Genomic DNA, 27,385 nt, shown 5'->3' with positions numbered 1-27,385 from the left:
CTCCCGCCCTGTCGAAGAGGTCCAGTCCTTTTCCCAGCTTAGTCTAGCTGGGCGCCGGGTGTCGCGCACATGGCCTGCTAACGAATTTACCGTTTTATTTCTTCGCGATTCTTTATCTGAAGCAACGGTGAGGCGAATTGCGAGGTAGATGATCCATACAGAGAATATGGCGGCCGAAGCCGATTTCGAGGAAGGTGATGAACCTTCTTTCAGCGACCCCGAAGATTTTGTAGATGACATAAGTGACCAAGGTATGGGAAGCGCTGCGGCCTGGTAAATGTGAAAGGATGCAAGGCTGCGACAAGAAATGTATTAAAACTAATATGTGAGAACGTATGATATATTCGGAATGATGTTACATGTGGAAAATTCAGAGAGCACATCGCCTTGTCACTTGGGGGCACAAATTTGACGGCATAATAATTTAGGCCGAGCTTGCTTGGTTTTATAGGGGGCGCTTGAGTTTAGAGAGGTAATGCTACGCTCCTGTGTGCATCCCATCAGCAAAATGATCATTGTCCGGCGTTACTAATGAATCTTAAATGAATAAAATAAAGGAAGGCCACAGTTGCATAATGTTACTGAATAGCTTAATTGCCAGACCGTACTGTTAATTCTGTATCATGTCCAGATAGAGATTGCCTCAGTTCATCAACCTCATGTCATGACGATTACTTTTAGAAACCATTGTGTTTGGAAACATCCATCCACCCGTCTGTCTATTCTTTAACCAACTTACTCCAATGCAGGTTGCTGACAAGCCGGGGGTGTTTGTCAGTTGGCTTGAAATACCAGCAGATGTTTTCATTTTACGTTTGTACGGTAAGGTGCTTTGGGTAAACGAGGATTGGCCGCGTACTGGGAAATAAAACCCTGCATCCCATCTTGCGTTTAAAAGCTTCTTTTAATGCAAAATTAACTTTGGACCATTCTTACGAATGGATTTACACGGTGTTCCAAATGATTATGCACATGCTATTTTTGTTTTTCCTAAATAGTAAGTGGATATTATTACTATCAAAAGTACTGATAATGAGAACAGCTGTTTGTAGTATTTTAACAGAGCACCAAATACATTATTCCATATTACTATGCAAAATACAGTTTGGAAACATTCAGTGGATCAGAATGAATTTGAAACCAACATCTGTTTGCTGCATGAAGAGATAATGTTTTCAAAAATAAAATGCAATTCAAAACATTTTCAGATCAAGTTACTTATTAATATATACATATATATATATGTGTGTGTGTGTGTATATGTATGTGTTGTGTGTATATGTATACTTACATACACTGGGTTGAAAAAGTATTCAGCCCCCTCTCTAACGCCATCGTATTTCCATCTTGCAACCTATAAAAATCACAAATGCAGAGTGTCACAGTGAACTTTTATTTCTCTGTGTACATATTTTGAAACATTTAGAGCTTGGTGAACTAAACAAATGCAAATTTGACAGTCATGTTGTGAAAAATGCTGTTGAAAAAGTAATTGACCCCTTCACATGACACACAGTCATACTTGGTAGCACCACCCTTTGCGGCAATAACTGCTTGCAGTCGCTTTGGATAGCTATCTACAAACTTAGTACATCTATATGGAGGCAATTTTTCCCATTCTTCCTTGCAGAACTGCTCCAACTTGGCAATGTTTGAAAGCTTTCATTTGTGAACTGCTATTTTGAGATCATGCCACAAATTTTCAATCCGATTCATATCCGGCCTCTGGCTAGGCTACTGCAAAACCAGGATCTTCTTTTTGTCAAACCATGCTTTGGTTACTTTTGCACAGTGTTTCAGACCATTGTACTGAAAGTGGTGGCGTCGTCTGAGTCCCAATTTCATGGCTGACATTTGAAGGTTTTCTTCCAAATCTGGATATACTTCTTACTATCCATTCTGCCTTCAATAAGGGACCCAGTGCCTCTTTACGTTGCACCACGGCATGTGGTTCATTTATTTGACAGCATGTAGATCGGGGTAATTACATTCATGGCATTCGTAGTCTGAATCACAATCTGATTGTATGGATGGTTACCTACCAGGTAACGTTTGTGGTTGGTCTGCAAGTCTGGTTGGTCTGCAAGTCTTTGCATTATTTGACAGTAAACTATTCAGCCATTATGTGATCTGCTTCTCGCAACTGAAAGAGGGCACCTTGGCGGATGTTTGCTGACTTGCAGACCAACCACAAGCTTTACCTGGTAGGTAACCACCCATACAGTCAGATTGTGATTCAGAATACGAATGTCATGTATGTGTGTACATATTTATACACACACACACACATACGCAGAGTTCTTTAATATGATTTTTGCCAACCCTCATCTGTTGAGCTTATAAGTCTGTGTATAGTTTCTGCCAGTATTTCATTTGAGGATGCTAGTTGTACCCCCTAGAGCTGCTGCTTTTGAGGTATACTGCTTCCTTTTAAGGATTCTCCACAGGTTCTGAATAGGGTTGAAGTCAGTAGATGATGGTGGTCATATGTTTTTTTTTCCCCTCCATTTATGTCCATAGCAACCAAGAAGTCAGTGGTGTTATGTGCAGCACAAGATGGTGTGTTGTCCTACATGGAGTGGTAGCTCTGAGGCTACAGATCTGTGCTGGGCCTTGTAACTAACAAAAGAGATCCAACTCTGCCGGGCCCTTGAGGAAGGCCCCTTATCTGCATGTTTTCCAGGAGCTCTGTACAATGGCTGACCCTGCGCTCTAACCCCAAGGGATATGCGAAAACTAACAAATTCCTAATACAGGAAACTGTATAAGGTGAAATTAAAAAAAAATAAATAAATAAAGCTGGAAGGCACAGTTCTTCTTATACTATGGCAGGAAATGGTCAGTTATGGGCTCCATATATTTTGTGGAGGTCATTTTCACCCTCAGGCACAAAAAAGGCAGCCTTTTTCTGATCAAATTTGTCTGTGATCTGAATCACTTGCAGAACGTTTCACAGTTCAATGGTCTCTCTTCAGTTTTTGTGTCTGTTGTTTCTATGCCTTTTGCAAGTCACTGCACTGTTTCACACTTTTCATCTTAAGAAGGATCTTTTTACATTCCCATGTTGCATGAGGACTATAACTTGTATAATAATGTGGAATAACCTCTTGAAGTAGGTTTCCTTTGAATAAAGATCACGTTCAAGGCAAAATAATTAGCAAACATCTCTGAGCTTGTTGCTGATTATCAAAAAAAAAAGATGTGAGAAATAAAACAAGAAAATACTTTCACTAAAAACTGTTTATTTTACTGAAAGCCTACTGATATGTCGCTTGCGTAATAGTTTAAGAAGCCTTGATACTATTCTATTACGAATTGTACAGTGCTTATAGACACATTTCCTTGTGAGTCCTAATTTTTTTTCTTTAATTTTTTGGACAATTTAGAACTGTTGGAGGATATTTTAAGAGAAAGACCCCAGGAGGCTGATGGAATAGACTCGGTGATTGTAGTCGACAACGTCCCTCAAGTTGGACCAGAACGATTAGAGAAGTTGAAAAATGTCATTCATAAAATCTTCTCAAAATTTGGGAAAATCACCAATGAATATTACCCGGAGTTTGATGGGAAAACTAAGGGGTTAGTATATCTGATGAAAATTTTAATAATCTTTTATCAAATATTTTTGTCTCAGGTATATGATTGTGGCCAAGTTGCTGAAGAAGTGCAATAAAGTAGTTGTGTATTCAAAACTGACTAGAATCAAAACTTGCCATATTAAAGTTGCACTAAAGTAGTACTTGGTGGAACCCCCATTTGTCTCCAGAACAACCAGACTACTTTAAAACATGGAGCCACTGAAGTGGCAGAAACATTGTTGGGCTTTTTTTGGCCTCACAGTCATGTTGCCTGTTTTATCTCATCCCAAAGATGCACTTTTTCAATTTTGATCTGGACACTATGCAGGCAGTTAGGCTCAATTAAAGATACTGTCGTATGCATGCATGCAACTGCCTTGGGATGATCAATGCTTTCTGACATAGTACATGATTCTGCTGGAAAAATCCATTTAAAAAGAGGTAGAGTGTAGCTATAATAGGAAGCTCGTTGTCGGGAGCAATGTTTAGGTTCTCTGTGGCATTCAAATGACACCCAGTTGATATTAAGAAGCCTGATGTGATCCAAGAAAACATTCTCTGTACCGTTACACCACCACCACCAGGGTGTACCTTTATGGATTGAGCCACAGAATAGGCTAGATTGTAGAAGTGTTTTAAAATTGCCATTGTCTTTGCATAACATTAGTGTACTGTATATGTAGTGACTGTATCTTTGCAAGATACGTATCTTACAAAATACTACATACTTGCACCATATTAAGGTATTTTTTTGAGAAATGGTTCATATATTCCGAGAAGTGTGGGTCATTGCTCCTAAATATAACTGACTTATTTTTTTGAAATGATTTTACTTTTCACAAACAAAATGTTTTTTTATGAATTGATGTATGTTAAAAGGTGAAGGTGCTCAGATTTATTCTTCTTATTGGAAAGTTTTGAATCCAACAACTCTGTGTTTTACAAAAAGGGATCTTTGGTCAGGTTCATTTTTTGTTATACCAAAAAAGTAATATTTTTACAGAAATTAATAGTATATTTTATAGTAATATATTTGTCATATACATAGATTTTGGTGCATGTGGAGTGTATATTTTGGATTGGTTTGATGTTATCTATCCGTTGTGTAGGTATATTTTTCTGGAGTATGCATCTCCTGCGAATGCTCTTGAAGCTGTGAAAAATGCAGATGGGTACAAGCTAGACAAACAACATACTTTCAGGGTCAATGTCTTCACCGATTTTGACAAGTAAGTTCCAATGAACAGTTTATTTACTAATGATTTAAATGTATATACACTTTTCTACTATTTACTAATGATTTAAATATATATACACTTTTCTACGTTTGTCATTCTTTTGAGGGCCACATTGAGCTTTAAATAAAAATTTGTAGTTAATTCAATTTAAGTTAAAAACAAGCAAATATAAATTGTCTAGTAAAATATTAAGGTACGTAGGAAATGAATACAGTTTCAAAGCAAATATATTCTGGTGGTCTGCTTTAAACGTTTTTCTGTACTGAATTCACTGTAATTGCGTTTAATCCAAACTACAATCTGTGAAAAATATTTTAAAATTGGATAGGCTGCAATCTTTCGCTCTGTTTTCTAGAAAGATTCAAATAGTTCAGTTCATTATTCAGAATTATCTTCAGCATGTCCTACTAAAACAAATTTAGCACAGATTACTTTTAAATTGGTTGCTACTAAAAACTGTTCACTGACTTGACTACTTAATAAATGTTAGCCAGAAGGTATACAAAATTTGAAGAAAAAAAAAAGGTGGAAAAAAAATGAGTTTACTGTTGTATAAAAGTACAGAACAATATAACAAATTTAAATAGCAATTGAGGGATTGTTACCTGTGTCGTAGTGAATTTCATACACTGTAAATCACACTCTTATTAAATGTGGGTCAGGTGTTTTACTGTTATGCTCAGTGCTAGCTCTACCTGTGCAACATGTGCAATGGGATGGACTAATCCTAGGCCTTTAAGGACTTTTGGTGGAGTCTGCATGTATGGAAATGTGGGATTTGCATTGGCAATGCAGTCATTGTATCCTTGCAGTCTTTCAGCGTATGTAAAATGCAGTTATATATTTATTTTTTTTTTGGCTACCCAGACTTTTAAGATAATGCTGTGTCTGATACACACAGCTATGTTCTTAGATCAATATCACAAATGACTACAGCTTTCATGTGCAGCACACCCACTGACTTCTTTCTTGGCTAAAATATAGTAATGGTATATGGACAGTTGAATATTCAGTAATTCCATTCCTACTATATAAGGTTGTAATATTGATCTTAAAAAGATTCTGATTAACATCCATCAGTATCCAGTTTTGTTTTTGCAGTAGTTCAAGAATAATTATTGTCAGTAGCATTTTTAATTATTTACGGTAACTTACTTCATTAGTGTGTCACTTACTATTATATACTATTGAATTAAATTTCTGTTCAGTTTATTCTTAAATGGAAATGTTCTCTAAAACAAGGCTTAGCACACTTGTACAAAATTACAAATACAAAATAATAAATATGAAACCATTTGACATTTGCATAAGCATGCACTTTAAATGAACCATAATAAATTTGGAAGTTTTTTCTAAAATATATTTAGGTGAGGCCAACTTTCAAAGCATATACAAGATGTTATATTTGGCATTGTGGCATAGTCTTAGGACTCCTGCCTCACAACTCCTTAGACCTGAATGGAGTCCTTTGCTTGGTTGTTGTCTGTGTGAAGGTTTCATATTCCTTCTCTGCCGGTTTGTCTTTATATTTAATCAGGTTTATTCCTAAATGCCTACAGTATTTATTTGGCTAATTGGCTACTCCAAATTCTCTGTTATGAATAAATGTGTTAGTTTCCTGATTGGTGCTTCTTTTGTGCTTGATACCATCAGTGTTGTCTCTGTCTTATTGTGATGCCATAATGAACAAAGCTTATTTATTTAGAAAATGGACGGATATGTATATTTTCATTTTTTTTTTTTAACTGTCTGTGAACATGTGTGAATGCGGGGGAAAAAACCCTGAGAATTTGGACTTTTTTTTTTTTTTTAGATACATCACTATAAGTGATGAGTGGGAAACACCAGAAAAACAACCATTTAAAGATTTTGTAAGTACAGAAATTCTTTCTACTCTTTATTTTCTTTATAATGTCTTATTATCTGTATACTTTTGAGGTACGAAGTGAAACATTTTATTCTCTAAATGGTGGTAATTAGTTTTTTTTTTTTTTTTTTTTAAGTTTTCCACTGTTCATTGGTAAGTTTTGAGGTGGGGGGGGGGTACTGCTTTTTATTGCTCGATTGTTGTCTTATTTTCAGAACATAGTATGACTTGAAAACATGTACTTTAGGATGGAGTGTTGAACTGTTGCAGGAGAACCTCCTGCCACAATCCTTAACACTAGAAAATAGTAATAATAGCAGCTCATTACTCAAAATTGGGAGAATCCGGGCTTGAACCCACAAACTTTTGATTGGAAGTCAGCAGTTCTTACATCTACATCTGAGCAGACATGTCAGTTTGGTGTAAATTGATATTTGGACTTGGGTTTTTACTCATTGACAGCACCATTGCAAATTGAATTATTTCTTTTTCTTTGGTTATAGTCTTGAATAAAAGCGCACTTGTTTTGTTACACATTTTGTGAAAGTGTTTATTTGATATTTGGACTTAAGTCTTCACAAATTATACACTTCATGTCAGCATTTTGTCATTATTATTGTAAGATTCTGTTCTAGTTATGTGTTCAACATTTCTTGCCTCTCATTTCCAGTCATCCTACATTTACCCAAATTGTTGTAGACACAAAACACACATGGAATGTATTTATGCCAAATAGCAATCTTAACAAACTTAACATTGTTGTATTAAAATGGTTTACATTTTTTAAACAGTCAGAAGCATGGGAAAGGAAAGTGACATGCTTAGGGGGTGTCACAAATAGTTAGACATGTAGATTAAATTTAAAAAAAAGAAAAAAAAAATCACACAGTATGCTCCCTAAAGCCCGAGTAAAGAATGCTGTTGGAAGTTTTATCTTCTTTTGTGGCAGGGTGATCAGTCTTTACAGCTTTTTGGTTCTTTCCATTTTCAAGGGTAATGTTCGTCATTGGTTGGAAGACTCCGATTGCAGAGATCAGTACAGTGTGATCTTTGAATCTGGAGAACGTACAGGCATTTATGCCAATGATGTTAAAGAGCCAATTACAATTGAGGAGCGAGCGGTAAGTGGTTTATAAAAAGCTATATTGTCATTTTCTATAAAATTTTCATACTTTTTTTTATGGTTTTGTATTTTTTATTTACAATACCAATATATAATGCTATTGGATAATCTACTGGTAGTCTTTCGGTCACATTCTTTTTCTTTTATATAGCGGTGGACAGAGACATATGTACGGTGGTCTCCTAAAGGTACCTATCTTGCCACATTCCATCAGAGGGGTATTGCGCTGTGGGGAGGAGAAAAATTCAAACAAATCCAAAGATTCAGTCATCAAGGAGTCCAGTTGATTGATTTCTCACCTTGTGAAAGGTACAGTGTTTGATCTTACTGTAGTGTAGTAGATTATGTGTTTATACTAGATGGCCTTTGATGAAAGTGCACATGCATGTACCTCCACGCTGTTAAAAATGTAGATATTATGTTAACTATTTAAATCTGAGTAATTGAATTATGAATAATAGTAATAATTAGTTTTGTTTACCTTTTAAACTGAATTCAAATGTGCAGATATTTTATCTCGATTTTTAAACATAATCTTATTCCTGTTTTGCCTATTTCAAATCCTAGATACCTGGTCACGTTTAGTCCACTGATGGACACAAAGGATGATCCTCAGGCTATCATTATCTGGGATGTTTTGACTGGACAAAAGAAAAGAGGCTTCCATTGTGAAAGTTCTGCACATTGGCCAATCTTCAAGTGAGTGTAATGAATGGTCAGATTCAGTAGGCTGAAAACTTGCTGTATGTCACTGAAAAGTAATCTTTGATATTTATCAAAATTTGTTTAATTTTTTTAATAGCTATTATTATGTTTACTTTGCTCCGAAATTCCGTCATTCTGTATGTAAAAAATATTGTAAAGAAGTCTGAAGACTCAAGTAAAAGATGTTTTTGTTAGTGCTAACTCAAATATAAGAATTCCTTTAAGGATGAAGCAACACTAATGAATGAGAAGAGAATTAATTCATTAATTAATTTAAATAGTGGTTGGTTCTTCATCAATACAACTTCAGAAAAAGTTGTATTAGTATAATACAGCATCAGTAAATGGTATTTAATGCTAATAAGAGGCTGGTACTTAAAGCACTAGGTGAGGATGTTTTTCTTTACACTATAGTTTACTTTTTCTTTTAAAAGTTGTCCATAACTGTATTAATTATAAGAAATGTAGTTATTAAGAATGCATTTTGTGACAAAGGTGTAATACAGAAATCATTGACTGAGTGTTAGATGCTGAAATACAAATGATTTAAGTGAACAGTAAGTAAACTAAGTAAAAAGTCATCCATAGGGATCAGTGAGTGCCACATCACTCTTGGTTGTAAGATACTAAAAAGCTGTAATTTGACACTGATGCACAGTATATATGTTTTGTTTGAAGTAATTTTTGAGTACTTTTTACCACATAGTCAGGCCTGTCTATATTTCGTTTTGAGCCTTAATTAACAACATCATATAACATTTTATGCCAGTAAAAAGAATATTACCAAGATTGATGAAATGTTTTCTTGAGGTGGGCATATGTTGTATTATTTCCTTACAATGATCCTTTCAATATCTTTCTTCTTGAAACATATAGTGAAACACCTAGTTCAATGCTAATAGGACATATTAGACTACTTTAATACAGAACAATTTCAGTAGTCTAGCACTACTGGGCAGATCATAAAGATTACTGTTTTTTCAGTGCTTTATATGTCAGTAAATTCAAGAAATATGTCAAATTCTAAAAACTGTTTAATCCAATTCTGGCTCATGGTGGAGCCAGAGCCTGTCTCAATGCAAGGAAGCAGCCTAGGACAGGATTCATTCATGCACATACCCACACATACGGGGACAAATTGGAATCCACAGCTCGTCGTACTTGCTTGTCTTGGCATATGAATTGAAAAGTGGAGGACCTGGAAGAACACCTATGCAAAGATCACATAAGCAACATCATGATTCATGTAGTGGTAGCACTATACTAACCAGCCTATAAAATATATACTACAATTTAATACAATTCTGAAAAGGATTTTATTTGCTTATTTTGTAAGCAGTGACAGTGTCATAGTAATGTTTCATGCAGCTAAAAGCTTATTCTCTGCCACCAACCTTCAGTTTCCTTGCATAATATATAAAGCTGTACCACCTTGGGTGTTCCTGCAGAAGGTTCAATTCTCCAACCTAATCTTTCCCTAATATGTCAAGAAACTGTTCATTGGACATTCTTCCTTTACAGCAAAAGTGCACTGTACAAGTTAGACGTTTTATTCAAATTAATGGTAAGCAGTGTAGAGTGCTGTTTTGTTTTATTTTATTTTTTTTGATTATGTGGTGGACTCTCAGATTTTTAATAAAGCTAGCAAACCAGCTGCACATTAAAATCATACTGTAAACTGAACAGTATTTATTTGTCTATTAGAAAATGACATTCTAAGTTGTGTGGCTCTCCACTTGCCATATCAGAATAAGTAAGTTATACGATTCAACTGATGCAAGCTGTCTTTGCACAGTTAAATTGTCCAATTATAAGGTGTAATTGTTGTTAGTAGAATAAGAAGTTAGTTTTGAGCATGTTTTATGATTGATTTAGTGTGTGAGAGTGTGCTTCTTATTCATTGTGACAGATTGAAACCACTTATATCTGACCGTAATTAACACAACCATTTTCATTTTAGGTGGAGTCAAGATGGAAAATTCTTTGCAAGAATGACACAAGACACACTCAGTATTTATGAGACACCAGTAAGAAAAATGTGTATTAGTGAATTGTGTAATTAATTCTTGTAGCATGTGAGCCTGATGTAGAAATTATTTTATGGACCTTTGCCTGGTGAGTTATTGGTGCTTGTTAATAATTACAAATCAGTTTTCTTTTTTTTTCTTTCAGTCAATGGGATTGTTGGACAAGAAAAGTTTAAAAATCACAGGGATAAAGTAAGTGAAAATTTTGATCTTTATTTATTTTCAGTAAGTTTGGGCTCTGACCTCCCTTGGCCCTGAATTAAACTTATGGGCTTGAGAATGCTTTGTAAATTTCTATAAAAAATATCAATAGTATTTCATATAAGTTATATCCAGTTATGCCATGCTGTAATAATAAAAATTTTATTTCAAGGGATTTTTCTTGGTCTCCTGGCGATAACATAATTGCTTTCTGGGTGCCTGAAGACAAGGATATTCCAGCAAGAGTAACTTTAATGCAGCTGCCATCAAGACAAGAGATCAGAGTCAGAAACCTGTTTAATGTAGTTGACTGCAAACTGCATTGGCAAAAGAATGGGGACTATCTATGTGTTAAAGTAGACAGGACCCCTAAGGGAACCCAGGTAAGCATATATAACTTACTACTTAAAATGGCATACAAAAGTTTGGGCAACCTTACTTAAAACATCTTGTTACTGTAAATAGTTGAGTGAGAAGAAGATGAACTGATCACCAAAAGGCATAAAGTTAAAGATGACACATTTCTTTAATATTTTAAGCAAGAATACATTTTAATTTCCATCATTCACAGGTACAAAACACTAAAAAATGAAAAGGGCTTGAAGCAAAAGTTTGGGCACCTGACATGATCAGTAATTAGTAACACCCCCTTAGGCAAGTATCACAGCTTATAAACCCTTTTTGTAGCCAGCCAGTCTTTCAGTTTTTATCTGGGGGTATTTTCGTCCATTCATCCTTGCAAAAGGCTTCTAATTCTGCAAGATTCTTGGGTAATCTTGTTTGCACTGCTCTTTTGGGATCTATTCACGGATTTTTAATGATGTTTAGGTCGGGGGACATTGATGGCCAATGCAAAACTGTCGGCTTGTGCTTCTTGAGGTATTTCCTTGTAGACTTTGAGGTGTGTTTCAGATAATTATCTTGTTGTAGGATCCATCCTCTTCAGCTTCATCTTTTTTATAGATGGTGTGGTGTTTGCTTTCAGAATTTAGTGGTATCTAGTTGAATCCATTCTTCTCTCTAGTGACATATTCCCTTAACCACTGGCTGCAACAAAAGTCTAAAGCATGATCAATCAACCCCTACCCTTTTTTCTCCAAACATACCTTTGCCTATTGTGGCCAAAAAGTTCTATTTTGACTTCATTGGACCACAGGGTTTGTTTCCAAAAATGCATCAGGTGTGTTTAAATGTTCATTTGCAAACTTCAGGCACTAACTTTTGTGGCTAGTATGCAGGAAAAGGTTTTCTTCTGCTGACTCTACCATGAAGTTCATGTTTGTTCAGGTGCTGCTGCATAGTAGAAGAGTGTACCACCATTCCAGAGTCTGGTAAATCTTCCTGAAGGGCTTTTGCAGTCAAACAGGGTTTTTATTTGCCTTTCTAACAATCCAACAAGCAGTTCTTTCAGACTGTTTTCTAGGTCTGTCAGACCTCAACTCAACCTCCATCATTCTGTTAACTACCATTTCTTAAGAACATTAGGAACTGAGGAAACTGCTACCTGAAAAGGCTTTGCTATCTTCTTGTAGCATTCTCCTGCTTGGTAAGCATCAGTTATTTTATTTGCTGCTAGGCAGCTGCTTAGTGGAGTCCATGGCTGCTGATTGTTGGGACAATGTTTGAGGAGTCTGAGAATTCATACAGCTTTGCAAAACGATGACTGTGAACAAGCCATAGCCCTAACCAGCTAAATAAGGCCTGAGACCTTGGTAAAAGTTTTCCCAGACCTCAAATATCTAAGGGTGCCCAAACTATGGCATGGTAATCCTTTCCTTTTTTCACTGTACAATGGTAAAAAACAAAAGCAGTACACTAATCTTGCTTAAAATGCCTTTTGGTGATCAGTTCATCTTCTGCTCGCTTAACTATTCACAGTAACAAACATTTTAAGCAAGGGTGCCCAAACATGTGCATGCTACTGTATGCAAAATATCTCCGCAACTACACTTGCACATTTTTGGATTAATGCAATTTTGCATTGTACATTGTAAACTATTGAAATGGTTAATAACTAGAATATGCAGGAACACATTGTTTTCCTTAAGATTTCTTTTTTGTTAACATTTTTCTCATGGCAAATGTCTTTTATTCTATTTTTAGGGTGTTGTGACCAATTTTGAAATATTCAGAATGCGAGAAAAACAAGTTCCTGTAGATGTGGTTGAAATGAAAGGTAAATTTTATTCTTTTTTAAATATTCCTGGCCCTATCTTTTTTGATGCTTTGATACATGCATATACATTATAGAAAAATGTTGACATCTGTTTCCTTTTTACTTACCACTCAATTGCTAATTCATGTCCAGTGTTTCATTTGCACAAACATTACTTTAGAAAGCAGTCATATTGCTTGTGATTTGGATAAACCATTAGATTTGTTCTGATCCTCATCATCTAGATACATGATGACTACGATGTGAATGAAGCAGCACAGCACGATTTCTTTGATTTCAATTTTTAGATTTTATAATACAGTATATATTGTGTATTTTTAGTTTTTAATGTTGTGTTTCTGTATGGTTTCTGTTGAAGTTTAAGAAAGAAGGGTTACAGATAAAAGCAGTATTAATTATTAAAATGCTTCACGAATCAGTGTCCATAATAAAAAAAGAAAATTAGTGATTCTGGTGATAACATTATTCTAAAATAAGTTGAGGAGAGATAATTTACTCAAAAACCAAACTGTGGGCTAAGAAAGATAATATAATGTTTGATACATGGCATGGCTATGTTAGCCCTAGTGGTTCAAAGTCAAAAATGAGTATGTTCTTTGTTCTATTGTTGAATTCTTTTACTAGCTTTTTCATTTTTGATTTATCTTACAGAGGGTATCATAGCTTTTGCTTGGGAGCCCAATGGCAGTAAATTTGCTGTTCTGCACGGTGAATCTCCAAGAATAAATGTATCATTTTACCATGTTAAGAATAATGGAAAAATTGAACTCATAAGTAAGTTAATTAAGATTTCTAAATAAATAAAAATATTCAGATGTTTTAATTTCTTGAATTTAATTCAAAAGATGTCATGAATGATTGTGTTTGTACTTTTAATGAACACATCAGAAGTAATATAGTATTGATATAGTTTTAATAATGGGTTTTACTGTAGTGGTATTAATAATAGTTTTAATATTGGTAGTTTTATCACAGGTATTAAGCATTCAACTTCTTTAGATTTTTAGTAAAAATGTTTGCTTTGAAATGTGGTTTTAAATTATTGTTTCAGTCTGATAGAATCGCCTAAAATAAGTTTTTCTTTTTATTTAATTATTTGCTATACTTTAACCAATTGATTATCATTCTGCTTGTATTATGTGCATCTTCTAGCAAGGTAATTCTTTATTTTTTTTTTTTAAGAAATGTTTGATAAACAGCAAGCAAACAGCATTTTCTGGAGTCCACAGGGACAGTTTTTGGTGTTAGCTGGTCTTCGAAGGTAAGCAAGTTGCCTTTTTATGCTGCAGACATCATTAACTAGGTTGCATGACGTTTTGTGTTCCTGGTGTGGACACCCTTTGTAAATTTTAAATAAGCTTAAAAGCCAAATAAAAAATGATCTGAAACTGATTTTAATAAAGGCTCAAATATAATATATCACAGTCCCATCTGATGCCAGAGTAGCCCACTTTGATCAGGCTGACGGCAACAAAATTATAGTGAACTGTTGGAGCACAGCACATGCTTTTCTGTCATGCACGCAGGTCAGTGTCTTGCTTTTCTCCCCTGAGCTCTGATATCCATTTAAATATCCAAAGAAACTTAAACATAGTAATATTTTGAAGCATATGAAGTTCACTGGCTTAAGAATATTCATGACATACTTTCAGGTAAATGACCTTACTTAGGCATGCACCATCATCCAGTTTTCGATGTTGGGTGTGTGTGTTTATGTGGTATTTTCTTAACCTGACATGCTAATATAGTGCATGTCACTTTGTTTTTCTTTTGCTTTTGTGTGTTTATGGCCACCAAATTCTTTGAAGGTGGACAAAACTTTGCCTATGTTCCAAGTTAAGCTAAAACTTACTGACACATTTTTTTAATTATTATATAGAGATAAACAGTGTAGTAGAGCTGGTTTTAGTATTGCAAAACACCTAATTCAGCATGTGCTTTTTATGCAGGCTTACAATATTATAATATATAAACATACATATAAGTATAAGTTAAGTAATTTTAGCAGCTTTTACTTTTTATACATGAGTGCTTTGCTAGGCATTGTCATGAAAAGGGAAGTGTTACGATGAACCAAGCAGGTGTTATTAACTTGTACAAATTAAACGTCTTCTCTTGTTCTTTATTTTATAATTTGTAGGATGTATTTATTTTCTTTATAACTTTTACACTTTCAAAGGAAAGATAAGCAACCTCTAATTCTTTTTCATTCTGTTTTAGCATGAATGGTGCCTTAGCATTTGTTGACACTTCTGATTGCACAATGATGAATATTGCAGAGCATTACATGGCTTCAGATGTGGAATGGGATCCCACAGGACGATATGTGGTCACATCAGTGTCTTGGTGGAGTCATAAGGTATTTTGGTCAATTCCAAGACTTTTGACTGTAAACATGTGCATCGTGCCAAGTATTAATCTTATGTAATGTTATATCCTTTAACATTTTTATATAAATGCTTTTGATGTTCAATTTCTTAAACATGAAATTGCACTTTATATTTATTGACATTTATGTGAACATTCACATTATGTGTAGCCCATCATACGTAGGAAGTAAAATAAGAGGAGGTATAAAAAAAATGTAAGTGTAGTTTCCTATTAATTGTTTCTTTCATAAAAGATCTGATATTTTGTTTCTGATTTTTAACAGTGAAACAGTTTAAAGTCCTTTATATGAAAACTTGTAGGTGATCTCTGTAGAACTTATTTGTGATAATTATAAGAACAGCAGTAATTACAGAAGATTACCTTTTAAAGGCTTAGAAAGTAAACAAAATCTGCAAAGATAAAAAGCTGGGTCCTAATTTAGAGTTAGACTGAAATTAGAGTAAAACTCAATTGACAAAAAAGTGCAAAAATCTGAATACACTCTTACAGGCTAATTTTATTGATTCTAACATATTGGAGAAAAATACAATACAAAATGTTACCCATCTATAGCTGCATTAAATGTTTCACTATCATTTAGAAGCAAATATTATTTTTGAAGTCTTTTGTGTTTAATGCTATTATTTGTGTGCATGTCCACATCAGTGCCAGTGTCCATATGAGGTGTGTGCTGTTTAAATTCCATTGCTTTCTATGGCACTACTTTGTATTCAATGTTCTAGTTAATCTGTGCAAACCTTGCACATTAAATGTTGCGCAGTGGAAACTGGCCAACCTTGGTGAACACAGAAAATGGTCTTTAAAATGGCATTGGGAGAGAGAGAGAGAGAGAGAGCATGAGTATAAGAGTTTTACTGGAGTGAAAGCCGATGCTTTGCTTCCACATTCTTATCTGACGATTTAGTGGTTCATGCCACCTTTGGCTAAAGAGGCTATATAATATTAGTTTTGATCTTAGAGTTACTTTACTCTATTTTTGCTGCTGATTGTTTTCTAAAGTCCTTGTCACATTAGACTCTTTTTCCAGTGATTTGGGTTTTTTTTTTCAGCCCCATTCCAAGACTATTTTTTTATGATCTTAGTGAGTCAGAGGTCCTGGGAACTGCAGATGCATAGTGAGACACACACAATTCAGACCTACTAGTTCATGACTCATCCTTACAAAAGTAAACGGGTTTAATATTGTTTTGAGTTATAGGGGAAGGCTCTATGGGTATGATAGCTGATAACCACTCTTCTGGAAGTGCAGTGCATTTAATGAAGGAATAAGAATCCTGGATATTTTGGACCTTAAACAGGAGAGAAGCTTGTCTTATCTGATTTCTCATATTTTATGCACCACATTTTAATGCAAAATTTTAAGTTTAGAGATTGCAGCTAAGCTTGCCATATTGTTATACCTTTTGCATGGGCTCTGATCCCATTACTCAACTTTCTTTAATGTAAAGACTAATAGTCCAATCACCATAAACAGGCCTCCACTCGCTGCTCTTTGTTCTGCAGGAAGTTTCCTGCAAAAAAAAAAAAAAAATAGAGATGAGGTGCTGGATCAACTTCCATAATACCTTGTGTAACGGAGCACTACAACTAAATTACCATAAAGCTTAGAAAAGCAGGGGCTGAAAATATCGTTTTTTTGTCATTGACCAATTTACCAATCAAGTGTTTTTTGGTGAAAATTGGCTGATTTGGATTGGAAGTCAATTGATCAGATCATCCCTACAAGCCATAACATTGCCTCCACCATGTTTCACAGATGATGTGGAATGTTTCAGATCATGAGCTGTTCTTTCCTTCTGCCATACATTTCCCATCATTCTGGTACATGTTGATCCTAGTTTCATCTATCCAAAGAATGAGTGGGCATTTTTAGAAGTTTTCTGGTAAAGTCTAATTTGGCATTCCTATTCTTGAGGTTTACCAGTGGTTTGCACCGTGTGGTAAAATGTATGCATTTACTTTCATGAAGTCATTCATGATTGTTGACTTTTACAATGATACATCTTCCTCCTCGGGGAATATCCTTAACTTGGCAAGAGTTTGTAGAGGGTGGCTTTCTTTACCTTTTCACTGTGAAAATATATATACTGTATATATTCTGCTATCTCTGTGATGGGTTTGTTTCATTTTCTCAATCTCATGCGGGCCTGCTTTACTTGCATTGACAGCTCTTTGGCCCTCATATTGAGAGTTTCATGCTTGGAATCAACTGCAGACCTTTTGTCTGCTTATTTTATTAATGGAATAATGAGACAACTGCCCAAACCTGGCCATGGAACAGCTTGTCAGTCAATTGTCCAATTATTTTAAGTCATGTGATAAGAAAGAGACAACATGTAAAAAGGGTTGTAATTCCTAAGCTATGAACCCAATTTAGATGTAAATTCCCTGAAGTTAAAGCTGACAGCCATTATTTTTGGGTAAAAAACTAAAGTAACAATAACATTATCACCATCACCATCCAAATACTTATGGACTTAAATGTAAATGCAGGTTATTTATGCCAACCTGGAGTAATTTTTAAAACTGAGTTAACTACATATTACGTTAAATTCAATCTTACAGCCTTTGTGTAAGACCACTCAATTGGTCTATCTTTTCTCCTTTCTGAGTGCAATGTAGGGACTTGCAAGCTAGGTGTATGTATCTATTTATGTTATTTATTTTTTTCTCTCCGTAATCTCAGGTGGACAATGCATTCTGGCTGTGGACTTTCCAGGGTCGTCTTCTTCAAAAAAACAACAAGGATCATTTCTGTCAACTTTTGTGGAGACCTCGTCCACCCACACTACTCGCTGCAGAGCAAATAAAGGTAAGCCAGTTTTGTTCTGTGCACAATTGGATGCAGATATGTTAAAAATTGTGACAGGTTTACATCTAAACAGAGTATTGAGTATAACTTCAAATCTTACTTTCTGCAAATACCGTAGAACTTGTTATGGAAGTGGCAGCATGTTCATAGGTAATTTGCTGTAATACAGAAACAACTATATTCTTTTCCTTGTACAGTTAAGCCTTGGACATCTGAGACAGATTTCCACACAATTTTTCTAGGACTATGTATAGATTGCTAAAAAATTCTAATATTGTTAGATATAAAGACACAAAAGTTACAAGGTTTATCGAATACAGAGTGTCAGAGGTTTAAATTTATGGTTTAGGTTAGCAAAAACTGGAGAAAAAAGGAAATATCTGAATATTACAAATGGGCCTTCTTCAAGGAACAACTAATAAGTTAAACCTATATATATTCTGCAGCAATTTAAGTAAATTAAGCCTTGCATCTTGGAAGTGAACAGTTTGCACAGGTATCCCAAATTCTGTTGATTACTTAAAAACCCTCTGTCTGACTTGAAGCAACAGCCTGTGTTACAACACCTTCTGATGTACCACTTGGACAGTATTCCAGTGATAATGGCAAGAAAATGTAATTAACAAACGAAATTAAACCGAGCATTATTACCCTTAGAAGTCTAGGCCTTTTATTTAGGGAAACAGTAAAAAGAATCAAATTGTCAGTGAGTACAGTGTCGTACACAACCCAAAGGCAACTGGAAACTGGAAGAAACTGTGATACAAAGAGATCTGGCAGACTCAAAGTCACAACCCAATCAAAAGACATGTTTCTGAGGGCTACCAGCTTACATAATAGGCGCCTCACAGCACCAGGGGTGTGTGCATATATATATATATATATATATATATATATATATATATATATATATATATATATATATATATATATATATATATATATACTTTATATTCAGTTTTTAAGGAGTGAATCCATTGTAATTTACTGAAAAAAAAGGGCAAAGCAGCTCTCTCTAAATGGCTGTGCTCTTCTCAAGACATCTAACTGGCCTACAGATTAATGAATAAGGCGCAAGCAGGCTATGTTTCTTCTCTGCATAGCACTGAAGGCACCCAAGGGGTAGATGGTGAAGTGTGTTTCTAAAATGACCGTCTGCTATAATATACATGTTGGATTGCAAGCCTGTTTTTAAGATGACCTGCACAGAGGGAGCTTCACTTATTATGCTTATCAGGCACACACAGCTGTGGGTTTTTTTTTCTTTTTTTTTTTTTTTTTGTTCTTACTGAAATTTTACTGAAACGGCACTTTTTTCATTATTTCACTGTTTGCTATTAACTTTAGGTGAGTTATTTATTTAAAGTTTGCTTTTAATTTTACTTCCATGTTAATGGAAGTTTAGTGATGGGGTCAAGAATTCACTTCAAATAAAGTTCAGGTTCTGGTTCTATGATGTTCAGAACTTTATAGAATGTGTGGAAACCCGTGTACAATGAGAACTTCCCAAAACACTGACCTATTTTTTTTTTCAGACAAGTTGTATCATGTTTGGTTTGTTACAGGCTCCAGACCTGTGGATTTTGGCCCAGTTTGTTCCAGTTATCTCCATATACATAAATAGAAAGACCATTAAACCTGTGTCTAACAAAAACCGCTGTAGAAGTTGTTTAATGAACCTGTGGTTTTTGGAAGTCTACTCCATTTAGTCAAAGAACCAGTCCTGTTGATTTCCAGAATGTTTCTACGTGTAGTTTTTGAGTTATATAATTTATTTACATTAACATGTATGCACACATACACTAAAGAAATGTATAGGTAAAAATAGTTGATAGCTTGTTTGCCTTTTCAAGGCACATGCTGAGTGATGAAGAGAAAGAAATGAACACACACACACACACACATACATACATACCTAGATCTGCAAATTTCAACATACACAGTGGCATTAAGCTAGCCATATATACCAAGTCTCTCAATCTATGCTGTTTGTTTGACACAATTCGTTTAGTTATTAAATGTTACTGAATAAGTTCATTTAGTGTAGTTCATTTATGCTAAAAAAACTGATACACTTGACTGTACAGTGTATTATTGTACATTATAGTTGGTTGAATTGTATTGTCAGTCTTCTGTAGAATGATTTCCTCCAGTATCAGTAACGTGAAATTTACATGGAAGTACTGTATGAATCATTCCAAAGTTAACCTTAAACGTGCACCTTAACGTTACTGTCCTTTCTGTTTAAATAAGTATTGAAGAGTGTTTTTAATTTTGCAATTACTGATTCTGCACCTCTTTAATAATTGCTAAGATAAATGCAAGTGGAGACAAACTGTCACTGTTGTGTAAGCTTAAAAAATGAATTCCTCCTGATAAGAGTCTTGGAACAGTTGCTCTTCTGCTAAAAAAGCAAACTATGAGTATCAACAGTACTGCAGCTGGGCTGACCAGATAACCAATAAACTGTATGCCCTATGGGGAATCTGGAATGTTTCTTTCTGGGATAATTTATTGGCAGTAACATTCAAATAAAACAGTGCCTTAATTTTTTTGTATTTAATGTTTGAAGGCATCCAGTACACCAGAATCCTTTAAACATGGATTAAACATGGCATGTAAACATTAGAACATTACTGAGACATGAAAATGTTTGCTTTCTCTTTATAGATGATCAAGAAGGATCTGAAGAAGTATTCCAAAATTTTTGAGCAGAAAGATCGCCTGAGTCAATCTAAGGCTTCCAAGGTAAAAAAAAAAAAAAAATAATAAAAATAATGTCTGTCCTGTTTTGTGCTTAATTAGTAGGCTTTGTTTAAATGGAAATGCTGATAGTGCCAAGTTTTGAACAACAACATTTATTTATATAGCACAATTTCATACAAATAATGTACCTCAAAGTGTTTTACATGATGAAGAAAGAAAAAAGATGAAATAAATAAGAATTAAAATTAAGGAACACTAATTTACATAGAATAAAAGTGAGGTCCAATGGCCTGGGAGGACAGAAAAAAAAAAACTGCAGAAAAACAGAAAGTAGATGGATAACAATTTTACACACGCTGTTATCCCTGCATTTTCTGAAATAATTATGTACTGTTAGCCTCTTTGGTGTTAACCCCAAGTATGACTCTGGCTCAAAATTTAATATAAATACAGTTAAACCCGAGTCAGACTCGTATCTTTACAATGTTAGTCCCTAATAACTATTGGGACAGTATTCTGCTGCCAAGTACTTAATAAATTAACATAATGCTGCAGAAAACCAAGAATATTTCTATGCTTTCTTCTACTTTATGGTTGCACTATGTTAAATCATCAGTATTCATAAGTGAGGCAGAGCCTTAAACCAAAAAACACAATGTCAAATAAAAAGCTGTAAAGCTAATTTTACAATAAACTGAAACTTGATCATTGCTTGAGTCAAGCGATATTGATGATGATATGAATTGTCCATCAGATGTTGACATGGAAAGGGGAACTGACACCTTTTCGGTATATTCCAATCTGTCAGCTTCCAGTTATGTTTGTGTTTGGTCTTTGTTTCATACTACTGCTGACAATCGTGCACCATCTTGCTGCCCATTTACGGGTATCCTTGTCTAAACATCTCTGTTAATTAGGATTATCTTGACTATTTGCAGTTTTACCAATGATAGCCTGCTGGAGAAAATAGTTGTTGATGTTCTGAGTAGTGTTGTAAAAGTCACAGTAAACCATTTGCTTGTTGCAGTTTCTGGCAGCTTGTTGCTGCAGACAACCTATGACATTTTTCTGTGTCCTGATGCTGCAGGGTATAGTGGGTAAACCAGCCCAGAGATGGTACTGGTCCACTAATTAATTCTTGCAGGCAAATTTATGAGTGCAGGTGGTGTGTGGCAAAAAGGCATAATTATTTCCATCAAGTGGAGCACAAGAGAGATGTCTTATAAGTGCAAGAACTGTCATTTTTTTTGTCAGTGAAAATGTGCGTGTCACTATGCCTTGCGCTGTGGTAGGCTACCATAATACAATAGGTGATGTCAGTCGTGCAAGTTAGTGCAAACGTTCAACAAAATTGTGCGCAAGCAAGAAACAAATATTACAAAAAAGTGTTTGAACATCAGTTTGATAATGTTTATGTGCGCTGGTGACTGTTTTAAAATGTTTCACATGAAGCCTGAGTACTAAATCTGTATCAGCAGGGGACTGCACAGTATATTATTGTACATTATAGTTTGTTGAATTGTATTGTAAAAGCAGCAGTGGACATTAGATGTTCCTTTCCTACGGTGATTATGTTGACACTGTTGTGTGTACGTTTCTATTATACACCACATTTTTTATTGTTGGAAACAATTCTTTTGGCTTGGTTTTATGGGAGTAAACAATCCTCAAGATGTGTTGCTTATAATTAGCAATAAGAAGTAAATGACCAATGAACCAATAGTTCTCCATCTACCTGATTTACAATTAAACCTCTGTGTTTCTGGTTTAATACAAAATTGTGGAAGAACACTGAAGAGAGAGAGAGAGAAGTGAATTACTGAGAATTACTCATCCACTTCAAGCTCCAGATCATCTGGATGATATCCATAGAAAGGAAAAAAATGACACTATAAGACTCCCCTGACATGGAAGAATAAAAATGATGATTATAAAAAACATTAAATTATTGTCCGTTATTGACAAGGAATGGCTTCTCATTAAAAAGTTTGGTTGGAACAAAAACTGCAGAAAATATTGTCCTTCAGGAAGTAGTTTGAAGAGCCTTAAACAGTTTACTTGTTGAGAAGAGCGATAGCCACAACTCTCCAGAGTCCCACATCATGTTGTTGTTGTTGTTCCAATAAAAGGAACAGCAGTGTACAGGAATCAGCTGCTTACCTCATTCATTTTTATTAACATAAATTACAAATCAGAATTTAAGACAAGCATTTTTATTAAGTGTTATAGTTGTTTTGGTTTTGTTTCCTGTATTTTGGGTTCATTTGACCGTTGTCTTGAGTGACTAGAACTTGCTCCTGTCCTCCTTTTTATGATTATATGCATTTACAAATTATTCCAAATTTCACATTTAACCTGGTACATTACATTGTAAAGAAAGATTTAATTGCAGAACACATTCCAAACTTTACTAGCAGAGAATTGACCTTCAGCATATACGTGAATGTTTGCTTTTCAAGCACTAACTTCCTTATGCTGTTTCACTTCAGTTGTCTTCAAGCTTCTGAATTTGATTAAATGAGTTGCGTAACCCACATTTGTAATAGCCGTTTATGTTTTTCCTCCTTTGATCTTGTTCCGATTTCTCTGTTTTTATGTAGAAAGCTAGGCTTTCAGGAAATTCATAAGAAACATTTATACTTTTCCAGCTGCTTTTTCTGTTTGAGGAATGATTAATTTTAGTTACGATATAAATATAATCCAGTTTGGGATTGTGAAGCGCTGGACCCTATCCAGGCAGCAGTCCATCATGGGACGCACACACACACACACACACACTGAATATACTGACAATATGGAGTCACTATTTAACCTAACATGTACGTTTTTGGGATACATGAGGAAGTCGCCACTTCTAAAGTTAGGATTCGAATTCCAAGTTAGTCACCGTCTGCGTGGAATTTGTGTGTCATCTTTGTGCTTGTGTAGACTTGCAACATGAAGGTTTAGAATTGCTAATTAGCCTAACAGGCAAGTGTTCTGGGACGTTGAAGGACACTTCCATTCTAACACAAGGAGAACATGCAAACCTCAAATGGACAAAGACCAAGTGCAAGATTTGAACCCAGGATAATGGATCTGTGGGTCAGCAGCGCTAACCATTTCACCTTATTGTTTGCAGTATACTCTTAAAATAATTTTTATTTAGTGTTTTGAGGAACTATGTCACAGTATGTTTAAGAAACGTGTATTCTTTATGGCTGTTTGTTTTACCTTTCTTGCAAATAAAGTAAAAATGTTATTTTGTCTTAATAAAGGAACTGGTTGATAAGAGACGTACTATGTTGGAAGAATACCACAAATACCGTGAGGAGACCCAAAGAATATATCGGGAGCAGAAGCCACTTCGCCTTGAGCTTCGTGGAGGTAACAGTCGTACAGAACTGCGGTGGACTAGCATTATGTCCAGAGTGTTTGGATAATGCCGCAATAGGTTCTGGCATACTATGAACCTGTTTAGCACTTAAAACGTGTGAAAAAAGAATAAATGGGGGAAAAGAATACTTTTTATTTATGCATTCTAATAGTATAAACATGAACTCCATTGTATTATTGTTACCAGATAAATGGTTTTGCCAGTTAAAATTGTATTTTCTCTTTCAGGGGTGGACACAGATGAGCTTGACAGCAATATTGATGACTGGGAGGAGGAAACTATTGAATTTTTTGTAACTGAAGAAATAATCCCCCTTGGAGAGTAATTCTTTTTGCATAAAAGGTGATCATTCTAGGAAAACTGAAAACTCCACTAGTAGTTCAAGTACTGTTTACTTTCTTTACATTGCATTTCTTGTATTTATAATTGTAATTAAAAACTCTGGCAATTGGTTTGTAGGAAATTAAAATATTTCTGTCCAAAAGAAGAGATTAAAGGAATATTTCCAAAAAATTGTTTTTTATATGCTGCCATATGTGGTTTATAGTGAGGGCTGAGAAAATTTTTTAATCTAAATTTTTAATGCAAAACATATATAAACAAATTTCAGATACAATATGTCTATTGTAATCAACACTGGATGACAAAAGAACAATAGAAAAATGTCTGTAAAAAAGTTACTCTCCTCACTTAATCCTTATGTCAAGTTACCCAGTTGTATGCTCACAATTAACAAAATGCACGCGTTTGTTCAGTAATGTTTATTCTCTTCTTTACAGCACCACATTTCCATCTTTTGAGGAGTTCAGTGACACGTGAATAAAACAACTGCTTTTGGACTATCAACTTGGAATTCAATGTACCAACATTAATCCTTTTTCAGAGATCCTCGTAGTGCCTTTAATCTGCTGAGGGAGCTTTTACATGTTGCAGTCATCACTTCTTCTTGAACCTCCTGCTCTTCAGCACACCTGTCTGAATACACAAACTTTTATCACGTTTAACGTGTGCATCACAAACAAGGCACTATGTTTCTGTTTAAAATGGACTCTTTTTGCATCCATGCCAAATGGATAAAGAACTATTTTGTACAGAAGATCATTGGAAGCAATTGTTGGTTTCATTTTCAATATTTTAGCGTGCTGCACCGGCACTATAACGGGCTGTATCCTCCTCCATTCAGATTATCCAATATTGTTAAATGTGCTTTAAAGGAAAAATAAAATATAATTGGAAATACTGTTGTCTTATTTATTAAAAAAATGCTTAAAGCAATGCAATATAATTTAAATGGCTGTCAGAGAAGGGTTTGCATAAGAAAGGGCTCTTGGCTCCAGATAAGATCTGTTAGAAATGTTCTACATTTCCAGTTGATTGTGCATGCAGCAGATAGAGGTGTTGAGAAATTTAAGAGACTGACGGACATTTGGATAAAGCATGCATGCGTGCCTTCATGTTACCTTATCAATATACAATTAGTGGGACTTGGTTCAACAGACCTCTTTTCATTATATAAACTTCTTATGTGTTATGCTTGGGGAATATTCCATCTATCCATTATCCTAACTACAGGGCCCACACACCAAGCACAATTTAGAAACGCCAAAGCACCTAACCTACATGTCTTTGGACTGTGGGAGGAAACCCACGCAGACACGGGGAGAACATGCAAACTCCACGCAGGGAGGACCCGGAAGTTAACCTGGGTCTCCTAAATGCAAGGCAGCAGCGCTACCACTGCACCACTGTGCCAGCCCTTGGGGAATATTTTATGGCCAAAAACAAACTCAAATTCTTTAAACAGCCATGTCATGTAAAACATAAATACAGTGATCCCTCGCTATATCGCGCTTAGACTTTCGCGGCTTCACTCGCATCATGGATTTTAAATGTAAGCATATCTAAATATATATCACAGATTTTTCGCTGGTTCGTGGATTTCTGCGGACAATGAGTCTTTTAATTTATGGTACATGCTTCCTCAGTTTGTTTGCCCAGTTGATTTCATACAAGGGACGCTATTGGCGGATGGCTTAGAAGCTACCCAATCAGAGCATGTATTACGTATTAACTAAAACTCCTTAATGATATACGATATGCTTCCTGCACGGTGCTTGATTGTTTGCTTTTCTCTGTCTCTCTCACTCTTTCTGCCTGACGGAGGGGGTGTGAGCAGAGGGGCTGTTTGCCTAGAGGATACCGACACTCCTCTAAAAAATTCTGCTTTATCAGGGTGCTTCGGCATACTTAAAAGCCCAAAAGCAGGTATTGATTTTTTGATTGTTTGCTTTTCTCTCTCGCTCTCTCTCTCTGACATTCTCTGCTCCTGACACGCATTCTTTGAAGAGGAAGATATGTTTGCATTCTTTTAATTGTGAGAAAGAACTGTCATCTCTGTCTTGTCATGGAGCACAGTTTAAACTTTTGACTAAAGGGTGTTATTTCATGTCTAGAGAGCTCTTATAATGTTAAGTTTCGTAGAGTTTATAATGGCTTAAAATATATAAAAATAACCATACAAACATATGGTTTCTACTTTGCGGATTTTCATCTATCGCGGGGGGTTCTGGAACGCAACCCCCGCGATCGAGGAGGGGTTACTGTATAATAATGTACTTTTAAAAGGTTTTGTGATTATATATATTAATGGGACATTTCAAGCTGACTTAACACAGTGGGTCACCGTCTTAACAGCCAAATCTATACCCCTTTTGTAATCCTTACTTCAGTACTCATTTGGTATTGAGTACCATTAAAAAATATCAAATTACTATTTTTTTTTCTGTAACATATGGTAGCAAGGTTCTTAAAAGAGCATAGAATGTACACCTTCTTCTCAGACATCCTGAAATGTGCAGACTTATTCTGACACAAGAGTACCGTAAAACCCACATAGCATGTGTATGACAATGGCTGACCAAAAGCATAGCGTTGTGTGGTGCTTCCAACAAAGATCTGGAAAAACATGCACATCAGTAACATGGGGATTTATCTGCAACCAGTACCAGATAAGGGACGTTACAAGAGTTTGCAAAGAGGCATGAAATGTTATCCAGGTGACACTGCTGCTAGCAGGATTATGTAGATGGGGGTTAACTGAAGATGTTTTAAAATTAGTTTACTTTTTTTTGCCATTTACCACTCAATAATACTTACAAAGCATAAAGCTTGTAGAGGCATCCACC

At 35.2% G+C, this 27,385-nt stretch overlaps 1 protein-coding gene across 1 annotated transcript; it reads left to right on the top strand.

Annotated features, from left to right (window-relative positions):
• Positions 1 to 38: 38 nt before the first annotated feature.
• Positions 39 to 25,440, top strand: eif3ba (eukaryotic translation initiation factor 3, subunit Ba). Its single transcript, XM_039775764.1, has 19 exons — positions 39 to 251; positions 3,387 to 3,579; positions 4,688 to 4,807; positions 6,630 to 6,687; positions 7,676 to 7,804; positions 7,958 to 8,115; positions 8,374 to 8,505; positions 10,472 to 10,538; positions 10,684 to 10,730; positions 10,912 to 11,122; positions 12,843 to 12,915; positions 13,567 to 13,689; positions 14,098 to 14,176; positions 15,136 to 15,274; positions 17,993 to 18,118; positions 20,789 to 20,866; positions 24,082 to 24,190; positions 24,428 to 24,542; positions 24,980 to 25,440. Exons 1-18 carry the CDS (start codon positions 149 to 151, stop codon positions 24,523 to 24,525), a joined length of 2,043 nt encoding a protein of 680 aa, XP_039631698.1. The 5' UTR covers positions 39 to 148; the 3' UTR covers positions 24,526 to 24,542; positions 24,980 to 25,440.
• Positions 25,441 to 27,385: the final 1,945 nt, after the last annotated feature.

This window comes from Polypterus senegalus, chromosome 13 (assembly GCF_016835505.1).
Source record: "Polypterus senegalus isolate Bchr_013 chromosome 13, ASM1683550v1, whole genome shotgun sequence".
In the NCBI taxonomy this organism is placed as follows: Eukaryota; Metazoa; Chordata; class Cladistia; order Polypteriformes; family Polypteridae; genus Polypterus; species Polypterus senegalus.
The sequence above is the reverse complement of the archived record's forward strand: the minus strand, read 5'-3'. Positions and strand labels throughout refer to the sequence as shown.

Coding starts and splice junctions, on each gene's coding strand:
- eif3ba (XM_039775764.1), top strand. CDS start 149: ATGATCCATACAGAGAATATGGCGGCCGAAGCCGATTTCGAGGAAGGT. Junction 252..3,386: donor AGATGACATAAGTGACCAAG/GTATGGGAAGCG, acceptor TGGACAATTTAG/AACTGTTGGAGGATATTTTA. Junction 15,275..17,992: donor TGTCTTGGTGGAGTCATAAG/GTATTTTGGTCA, acceptor CCGTAATCTCAG/GTGGACAATGCATTCTGGCT.